Consider the following 10,492-nt stretch of genomic DNA (forward strand, 5'->3'; position numbering starts at 1 on the left):
CACATAGTCATTTGTAAAAAATAAAATAAAAAAATCTCTTCCATCTCCTCCAATACACCATGTCTCAATCGTGGTTTTCATCATTAAACTTCGATTAAACATTGAATTTTTTCATTAACCTTCATTTTCACTAGAAATTTTAGTTTAATACGAGATTTGGAATAAAAAAATTAGGGCTTGATAAAAGTTATGGGCTTTTGATGGACTAAATAATGTTGAAAGAAGAAAACCTAAATGAAGAAGAAAGATAAATTCAGAAGAAACAAGAGAAGAAATTTTTTCGAGATGAAACCCACAAGAATAAAGGAAAAAGAACTATATATATATATATATAAATGAAGAATAAGGCTAGAATACAAAGAAAATAGAGGAAAAATAGAAAAATTAAATTTTTTAAAGAGGGTAACCGTAATTAACCATTAAAGACAACCAATTTGGGCCATTTTTACGTACAATTTCATCTCCCACAAGCCTTTTGGCGAGTTACCTTATATATTTCATTAAAAAAACGATAAGGGTTTTTTAAATATATAAGGGGATATAGTTAATTAAGGGAGGTTTTAGGGACACGTGATAACATAATACAATAACATGTTAGTTTAGGAGGGTTTTAGGGTATTCACTCAATTATTGACAAGTTTTACCAAATGGACGAATCTTACCTTGTTTTCAAATTCTGTAAGGTAGGGGCATAACTTTGGGATTGTCTCATTCCATCTGTCTTGTTAAATTGTTCACAAGTCCTGCAGCATATCAAATATTGCATTAATTGATTTCCCATTCATGAACATATCGTACACTAAGTAGTTTAATTTTTCAAGCAATTCAAAGGTAAAATACCTATTAAAATGATTTTACCAAATTCAAAATTGTAAATATTCTTTAACTTTATCCTTTCAAGTGCACACGCTAATCAGATTCATTTTGGTGAGATGGATGGAGTATTAAAAGTCCATGTAAATGCGTGCAACTAGCTATATTAATTAAGATGCAATCATTATAGTGATGAATATTGAGAAATCATTATTGTCATACAATATATATACTAGTCAATGGAGTAGCAATCAAAATCAAGAGAGGAACCAATAAAGAAAATAAGGCAGATCGGCACCCACTATATATATGGTTATTACTAGAATAGGTAGGTCAATGTCCATTAAATTAATATCTACACCAACGAGGTCCATGCATTGACCGAAACTGAAAAAGGAATAATTAAAACTTAAATTCGAAAATATAATATTAGATTAATTTTAGAAAATATATATATATATAAAATATCTAGGTTGGCGAAGAGATCACATGTTCACGTATAAGCTACCCTATAAATCCGCCTCTCCCCCAGCCACCCGCTAAAACTATTTTGTCCCGTCGAATATTCTTAACGCTTCAGCTCAGAAGGTTGTGCGAGAAGTGACCAAGGAAAGGGTTCATCCCCTCACCCCTCCTTTTCTGCGTTTTTAGATTGTTTAAGGAGCAAGAGAGATATCCCTCATTATGGAAAACAACTACAAGGAAGGGAAATATATATATATCTAGCTTGTTTTCTTCAATGCATGCACGTCCTTAATTTATTTACGAAAAGTCATATCTTAACAATTAAAGTTGAGAAAAATGGTTATTCTCACTCGGTGTCTATACCAAATCAAATAATTTAATCTTAAAATTTAAATATTAAAGTGAAGAAATTCGTTGATTATTTAACCATTAAGAATATATAAAATTCATGTCTTGCAATTATTGATTTGGTATAACACCAAATTAAATGCCAATAAGATTTTTCCTTGTTGAGTACGTGCCATCCCTAGATGTAACATTTGATTCTTAATTATCCTCAAATATCCCATATGGGATTTTCCATAGCAGAATTATTTCCATGTGAAATATTCTGTTGATGGAAAGGATTTATAGCACTAGCCTGCATCCTTTGTTGATTTATAGCTGCTTCCAAACTTTGTTGCTCGTGCAAACTTGGTGGCCTTGAGGATCCTCCAACTCCTAAGAAATCAACTGTCAACATGTCATTATTTCCATTGTGTCCTAACACTGTACTTTGGTTCCTGACACTAGAGCTATCATTTGTATTGGTATTCTCTTGATCATGTTCTGTATTAATGTTTTGATGATCATTTCTCATTAGTATCCCACTGTACATTCCCATGTCATTCATAACTGCTGCTAAATTTAGCTGATGATTGTTAGTATTATTATCTGGTTGTGTTTGGAAATTCTCATAGAGTGAGGGGCTAACATAAGGACCAGCCATTGCACTTGTTACAAAGCTTTTTTGCATCATAGGGGAATTAATACTACTACTAGCAGTTGCCCCCATTTGGGCCGCTTTTTGCAAAAGCGCTGTCGCTGACATTGGAGCTCCATTTTTACTACTGTCTTGGAGATAGTTGAAATTTGATTGAAGTCCTGAAGATGATGACGCTACACTTCTTGGGCTACCAAAAAGGTTACCTGTGTTGTTAAATAAATAAATAGTAAATTCAGTCGGTTATTTGTCTATAATAATCAATATATAATTTATGTATACAAGTTAAGAAAAACAAAAGAATAGTGAAGAATTAACCTAAATATATAGCCGTCTGCGCAACCATTTAAACTAAAAATAACTGTCGTATATATAATATGTGTAAAGTCAATGTGTATCTATGTAAATAGTGACTTGTGTAAAGATTTCATAGATAAAAATACATTTTTCCCCTAAACTTTTAAATGAGATGGTCATATGTACGGTTTAACTACCTGAAGTGGTCGAGAACATGCCACCTGCAGCCATATTATTGTTCATGGACTTGAATGGAATGGGAAGAAGTTCCTGAGGGAGTGATTTTAGTGGGGTTTTGGGATCAAAGTTGTTGAAGTCGGATATCCCCAAGGAGGCATTTGATGACGTGAGGCCAAGCATTTGGCCACTTTGCAAATTGGGTTCCATATTATTGTGTATTAGACCTTGGTTCACTTTGTTGTTTTCTTCAGCCAATGCATCACAGAAAGCTCTATGTGTGATAAAGCTGTCCCTCCTGCACATCAATGAACCTCCGATATCATTAATTAAACAAGTGTCACCAAAACAACTACCTCAAATCTAATGTTCCGAAATGAATTTAAGTTATACGCCAATAGTATAATATTTTATGTATGATCAATGTAGCTTAACTTATTATAGCAGGTCATCAATTTTATTATACAAAAGTTATCTGTAATCTTATAATAACTTGATTTTCGAAACTTTTTATACCGTCAATAATAGAACTTAAATTCTTTCAAAAGTATTTTTCAAAATCTAAAGATCATTAATCGATTCTGTATATATAGGAATAAATACACCATATTTTCTTTGAACCAAAACCGTGTAGCTAGCTAGGTAGTAGGTAATTTGGACGTGACAGTCAGTTATAGTGGGTAATGTTGAAGTTTGGCAAATTTGTCCCACATCGGTGGGCTCTTGAATTTTGGGGGGATTTTCCCCCTATAAAAGAAGGCCTAATGTTTAGGATTTAAACACACCTCTCATTTGCCTTCTCATCTGTTTAAGGCATTTGTATCTTCTCTCTTTAGTATTATTTCACTTGTATTTTTGGAGTGGAATAAAATATTTGGTTGTCTCCGAGGAGTAGGCAAAATTAGCCGAACCTCGTAAATTCTGGTGTTCCCTTTATTGTTGCTTTATTGTCTTATTTATTATTTGGTGGCTGTCATAATTTTTGGTATAGTAGTTGTGACTTATTCACACTCTATACATTTGGCTTCCGCAACAATTGGTATCAGAGCCAAGGTACTGTCTAAGTATGCTCTGTGGTTGCAGCATAGTCTGATCTTCCACATCAGAAAAGATTTATCTTGGTAACTGAATCAAGGTTCTGTCTGAGTATGCTCTGTAGTTGCAGCTTAGTCTGATCTTCTACATCAGAAAGGAAATAATCTTGATTTGTGTCGTCAGCTATTAAATAATATTTGTGTCAAATATGGGAGACAATAAACAAGAAGAATCTACATCAAGTGTCAACAACACGTCATCATTGGCATCTTCGCTTATGACAAGAATTGTGTCAAATGCGAAATTTGCGGTCGAAATATTTGACGGGTCCGGACATTTTGGGATGTGGCAAGGCGAGGTTCTAGATGTCCTTTTTCAACAAGGGCTAGATCTGGCCATTGAAGAAAAGAAACCAGATGTTATTGGAGAAGAAGATTGGAGAATTATCAACCGTGTTGCTTGCGGTACTATTCGATCCTACCTTGCTAGAGAGCAGAAATATCCATACACAAAGGAAACTTCTGCAAGTAAATTATGGAAAGCACTGGAGGATAAATTTTTGAAGAAAAACAGTCAAAATAAATTGTACATGAAGAAGAGACTGTTTCACTTCACCTATGTTCCTGGTACCACGATGAATGAACATATCACCAGTTTCAATAAGTTGGTCACAGATTTGCAAAATATGGATACAACTTATGATGATGGTGACTTGGCCTTAATGTTGTTGGCGTCACTTCCTGATGAGTACGAGCACCTTGAAACTACTCTACTCCATGGAAATGACGAAGTTTCTCTCAGAGAAGTTTGTTCGGCTTTGTACAGCTATGAACAAAGAAAGCGAGAAAAACAGAAGGGCGGAGAAGGAGAAGCACTGTTTGTGAGGGGTCGTCCTCAAAATCAAACGAGGACAAAGAAGGGAAGATCCAAGTCAAGATCCAGACCCAGCAAAGATGAATGTGCCTTTTGTCGAGAAAAAGGGCACTGGAAGAAAGACTGTCCGAAGTTGAAGAATAAGGCCAAACATAACAATGGAAAGGCTATTATGGATTCAAATGTAGCTGATTGTGATGATTCAGACTTCTCATTAGTTACAACAGAGTCATCAACATCATCAGACATATGGTTGATGGACTCGGCTTGTAGCTATCATATGTGTCCCAACAAGGACTGGTTCGTGGAATTTCAAGAAGGAGAATATGGAGTCGTCCACACAGCGGATAACAACCCTCTTACCTCATATGGCATTGGTTCAATACGATTAAGGAACCATGATGGAATGATCAGAACATTGACAGATGTTCGATATATACCGGATTTGAAGAAGAATCTCATCTCTGTGGGAGCCCTAGAATCAAAAGGGTTCAAAATCATTGCAGAAAATGGAGTGATGAGAGTATGCTCCGGTGCACTAGTGGTAATGAAGGCTAATCGGAAGAATAATAATATGTACCGCTATCGTGGCAGTACAGTTATTGGGACAGCGACAGTGACATCCAGTGATGACAAAGAAGCAGAAGCAACCAAGCTATGGCACATGCGCTTGGGACATGCTGGAGGAAAATCCTTGAAAACTCTATCAGATCAAGGATTGTTAAAAGGAGTAAAGGCTTGCAACTTGGAGTTTTGTGAGCATTGTGTCAAAGGGAAACAGACAAGGGTTAAATTTGGTACAGCGATCCATAATACTAAAGGCATTTTGGATTATGTACACTCTGATGTTTGGGGTCCTTCCAAAACACCTTCATTGGATGGGAAGCACTATTTTGTAACCTTTGTTGATGATTTTTCCCGAAGAGTATGGGTGTATACAATGAAGAGCAAAGATGAAGTGTTGGGAATTTTTCTCAAATGGAAGACGATGGTGGAGAATCAAACAGGCAAGAGGATCAAGTGTATTCGCACAGACAATGGAGGTGAATACAAAAGTGATCATTTCAATAAGGTCTGTGAAAATGATGGCATCGTCCGACACTTCACTGTTAGACATACACCACAACAGAATGGAGTGGCAGAACGTATGAACCGGACCTTGCTGGAGAAGGTACGGTGTATGTTGTCCAATGCTGGCTTGGGCAAAGAATTTTGGGCTAAGGCAGTTACATATGCATGCCACCTCATTAATCGCTTACCATCTGCTGCTATTGATGGCAAGACACCATTTGAAAAATGGTATGGAAAACCTGCCATAGATTATAACTCTTTGCACGTGTTTGGCTCAACTGCATATTATCATGTGACGGAGTCAAAATTGGATCCAAGGGCAAAGAAGGCTATTTTTATGGGAATTACTTCTGGAGTCAAAGGATATCGCTTATGGTGTCCTATGACAAAGAAAGTAATATTCAGCAGGGATGTTACCTTTGATGAATCTGCTATGGTAAATAAGGTAACAGAAGATACCAAACAAAATAAAGGTGCTTCTAAGCAGGTGGAGCTTGAGGGAAAATTTATTTTTCCTACACAAGAAGCAGAGGAGGAAACAAATGAAGATTACCCTCTGGAAGGAGAGCCAGTAGAGGAGATTCCAACTCAGGAACCTCAACAACAACTTGAATCAATAGCAACCAGCAGGCCAAAAAGAACAATAACGAAACCTGTTCGTCTCATAGAGACAGTTGCTTGTGCAACCTCAATTGTAGCTGATGATGTTCCTACCACTTATAAAGATGCTGTCCAAAGTTCAGAAGAAGATAAGTGGAGGATTGCCATGAATGATGAAATACAGTCCCTTCATCAGAATCATACAGGGAGATTGACCAATCTCCCGAAGGGAAAGAAAGCAATTGGGTGCAAATGGGTATTTGCAAAGAAAGAAGGATTTCCTAACCAAGTAGATGTTCGCTACAAAGCAAGATTGGTGGCCAAAGGATATGCTCAAAAGGAGGGAATTGATTATAATGAAGTGTTTTCTCCAGTTGTAAAACATTCCTCCATTAGAATTATGTTGGCTTTGGTAGCACAATTGGATTTGGAACTAGTTCAGATGGATGTAAAAACTGCGTTTTTACATGGAAACTTGGAGGAGGAAATCTACATGACTCAGCCAGAAGGATTCAAAGTTGCTGGAAAAGAAAATATGGTGTGCAAACTTGAAAAATCGTTGTACGGATTGAAACAATCTTCTAGACAATGGTACAAGCGATTTGACGAGTTTATGTTGCGGCAAGGGTACAAGAGAAGCAAATACGATCATTGTGTGTATTTGCACAAGCTTAAAGATGGTTCCTTTGTATATCTTCTCCTATATGTTGATGATATGTTGATAGCTTCCAAGAATTTGGAAGAAATTGATAAGTTGAAGATTCAACTGAAGAAGGAGTTCGAGATGAAGGATTTGGGTGAGGCAAAGAAAATTCTTGGCATGGAGATAATTAGAGATAGACGTTCAAAGAAACTCTGTTTATCTCAAAAGGAATATTTGAAGAGAGTACTTCAACGTTTTGGCATAGATGACAAGACTAAGCCAGTTAGTACTCCACTTGCTTCCCATTTTAAGCTAAGTACTACTATGTCGCCAATGGATGAAGCTGAACGAAAGTATATGTCGAAGGTACCATACGCAAATGCTGTTGGTAGCTTGATGTATGCAATGGTTTGCACAAGGCCTGACATTTCACAAGCTGTTGGAGTTATTAGCAGATATATGCACAATCCAGGGAAGGAGCATTGGCAAGCTGTGAAGTGGATTCTACGGTATATTCATAATACTGTAGATGTCGGGTTAGTTTTTGAGCAGGAAGACAATCAGTCTGTCGTTGGATATTGTGACTCAGATTTTGCGGGTGATCTGGACAAACGAAGATCAACTACTGGTTATGTGTTTACTTTTGCAAAGGCACCAGTTAGTTGGAAGTCTACTTTGCAGTCAACAGTTGCTTTGTCTACAACAGAGGCAGAGTACATGGCTATTACAGAGGCTGTGAAAGAGGCAATTTGGCTTGAAGGATTGCTAAAGGAGCTTGGTGTTGAACAAAAAGGTATCACAATTTTTTGTGATAGTCAAAGTGCTATTCAATTAGCGAAGAACCAAGTGTATCATGCAAGGACGAAGCACATTGATGTTCGGTATCATTTCGTACGAGAAATCATAGAAGAAGGTGGAGTCACGGTGAAGAAAATTCATACTACAGAGAATCCTGCTGATATGCTGACAAAGGTGGTGACTGCGGTCAAGTTTCAACATTGTTTGGATTTGATCAACATTGTTGAAAACTGAAGATTAAAGATGAAGACACAATCAAAATTTGTTATTGAGAGAAAATTGAAGATGTGGAATTTTGCCAAGATGGAGATTTGTTGAAGTTTGGCAAATTTGTCCCACATCGGTGGGCTCTTGAATTTTGGGGGGATTTTCCCCCTATAAAAGAAGGCATAATGTTTAGGATTTAAACACACCTCTCATTTGCCTTCTCATCTGTTTAAGTCATTTGTATCTTCTCTCTTTAGTATTATTTCACTTGTATTTTTGGAGTGGAATAAAATATTTGGTTGTCTCCGAGGAGTAGGCAAAATTAGCCGAACCTCGTAAATTCTGGTGTTCCCTTTATTGTTGCTTTATTGTCTTATTTATTATTTGGTGGCTGTCATAATTTTTGGTATAGTAGTTGTGACTTATTCACACTCTATACATTTGGCTTCCGCAACAGGTAAACTGACAAAGGGAAGAATTTGATTTAATCACAGAATTGAATCGGATCTCATCCCTTTGATTCAGTCTTGGATATGCAGTCCGTTTTATTTCATAAGTATGTATGTGAATTTATTTTCTTCTCTAGAAGAAAGGACTGAAAATATTATGAGAACACAAACTAACCTGGAGAAAATGGTACCGCAGTCACATTTGTATTCTCTTGTCCCACAAGTCTTCTGATGAGCCTTCCAGTCAGATTGCACGGCATATTTTTTGGAACATTTATCACATTTCCATTTCTTTTCTCCATGTTTACGGCTATAATGTTTTTTAATTCCAGTAAGATCACCCAAAGCACGAGCCGGATCGTGGTGAACGCAAGTTGGCTCTGGACATATGTAAACGCGCTTCCTCACTTCAGTTGTAGTTCTTTGCCTAAGCTTCCAAGGGAGATTATGTCCCCTCCTATGCAACTGCAAGTTTTGGTCCCTCTGAAATCCCTTGTTGCAAATCTCACACACGAATCTGTTCGTCGCCATGAGAGTTGTTGGTGATAGGCCGATGACTTCTGCATTTGGATCTACAATAAGAGAATCCACAATTAGACACGTGGTGATTAATTATAGAATATTTATATCCTTGAACATCAAACAACCGATTTAAATATTCACGACCAAGAAGTACTGGATTCTAAAAATTCTGAACACCTAACCAGTTTAGATATTCATGACCAAATGGTAGTGAATTTTAGAATTCTTAAACAACAAACCAACAATTCAGATATTCACAGTCAACAAGTACTAGAGTCTAGGAGGAGCAAATTTCTTGAATGATTAGAAGTGTACTACTCTAGATATATATCTAACTTTCTAAGTGGTGCGTGGGTCACCAAAAAAGAAAAAATGGAAGAAGTGCATTTCATCACAGTTCCAATCAAGCAATTATTGACCCTTTTTGCAACTTGAGGATTTGTCCATTTAAAACAAGCTTAGAGTCAAAGGTTCCCCCATCATGGCACAGAAAAATTTCATTGTAGTAATACATGTTACTACGTTTCTACTTATACGTTCACATTAGATCAAAGAAACCAAATTAAGGATACAATTCAACATGCAGTTTCAATATTCTTAACATATATAATTTAACTAAAGCTCACTAGCTAGCTTAATTTCAAGAATCGAAACATTATTTGTTAAATATAGTAGTAATCTATGGAGAAAACTCGTTTGACTCTCCAAATTAAATTCGAAATACATCACATAATAATTAAATTGGGACAGCTAGCGCTGTTTTACCAGGAGTTCCCGGAAGGTTTCTCTTCTTCTTAGCAAGAGGTTGCTGCTTATTCTGCTGTTGCTGGGATTGTGAACTGGACCCATTAGTAATAGAGGAAATATTATTTGAAGTCTTCAAATGGGCTGCAGCTACTTGATTATGTTTCTGAACTTCTTCATCTCCAGTGTTCCCTGAAGAGAAACTGCCTTCTTCTCCTGATATATTTGACATCTAGAAACTACACGTACTATAATATAGTTAAAGGATTTTTGTTTATTTTTGCTTTGTTGTTTCCCACTTTTTTGTTTAGTTGTTGGTGCAAAAGGGGTTGAAGGAGATTTGTTTCTTTGGGAGAATAACTTAAATCTAGGAATGTGGTATGAGTAGAGGAAGACAAAAACCAGGGAACTCTCTCCTATATTTCTGCTGTTACAATAACTTAGGAGCCATTGTCTTCTTTGGCTTATACTAATATATATAGTGTGTGTGTGGATATAAAGACAATTGATGTGGAAAGGCCCCTAACTTTCTATAATTTGCTTTTTTACTATAATTCATTACCCTGCTTTCATATTTATCCCTCCATCTAATGGCTCCCTCCCCCTCTTTCCCACGGATATATACGTACACTAATAGTATAAATATATTTTTGCATAATCAGTATTGGATAATTTATGATAGCATGTCGTCATTATTTAATTTCTACGAACATTACAGATTTACTTGCAATGATCTTGTAGCTGAACTGATTGTGTGAATAGTTTGTACTTAGTCAATGCATAAAATTTAAACTCAAACAAGCTCAAAAGAGAAAT

General features: G+C 36.4%; 1 protein-coding gene across 1 annotated transcript; it reads right to left on the reverse strand.

The window, feature by feature from the left end:
- Nucleotides 1-1,712: 1,712 nt before the first annotated feature.
- LOC107774176 (zinc finger protein GAI-ASSOCIATED FACTOR 1-like) lies at nucleotides 1,713-10,179 on the reverse strand. The gene is made up of 4 exons (XM_075245041.1): nucleotides 9,698-10,179; nucleotides 8,586-8,982; nucleotides 2,755-3,032; nucleotides 1,713-2,466 (listed from the first exon to the last, which is right to left on the reverse strand). The coding sequence occupies exons 1-4, from the start codon at nucleotides 9,906-9,908 to the stop codon at nucleotides 1,835-1,837; spliced, it is 1,518 nt and encodes a 505-aa protein (XP_075101142.1). The 5' UTR covers nucleotides 9,909-10,179; the 3' UTR covers nucleotides 1,713-1,834.
- Nucleotides 10,180-10,492: the final 313 nt, after the last annotated feature.

The sequence above is a fragment of the Nicotiana tabacum genome, chromosome 22, assembly GCF_000715075.1.
Source record: "Nicotiana tabacum cultivar K326 chromosome 22, ASM71507v2, whole genome shotgun sequence".
Lineage (NCBI taxonomy): Eukaryota > Viridiplantae > Streptophyta > Magnoliopsida > Solanales > Solanaceae > Nicotiana > Nicotiana tabacum.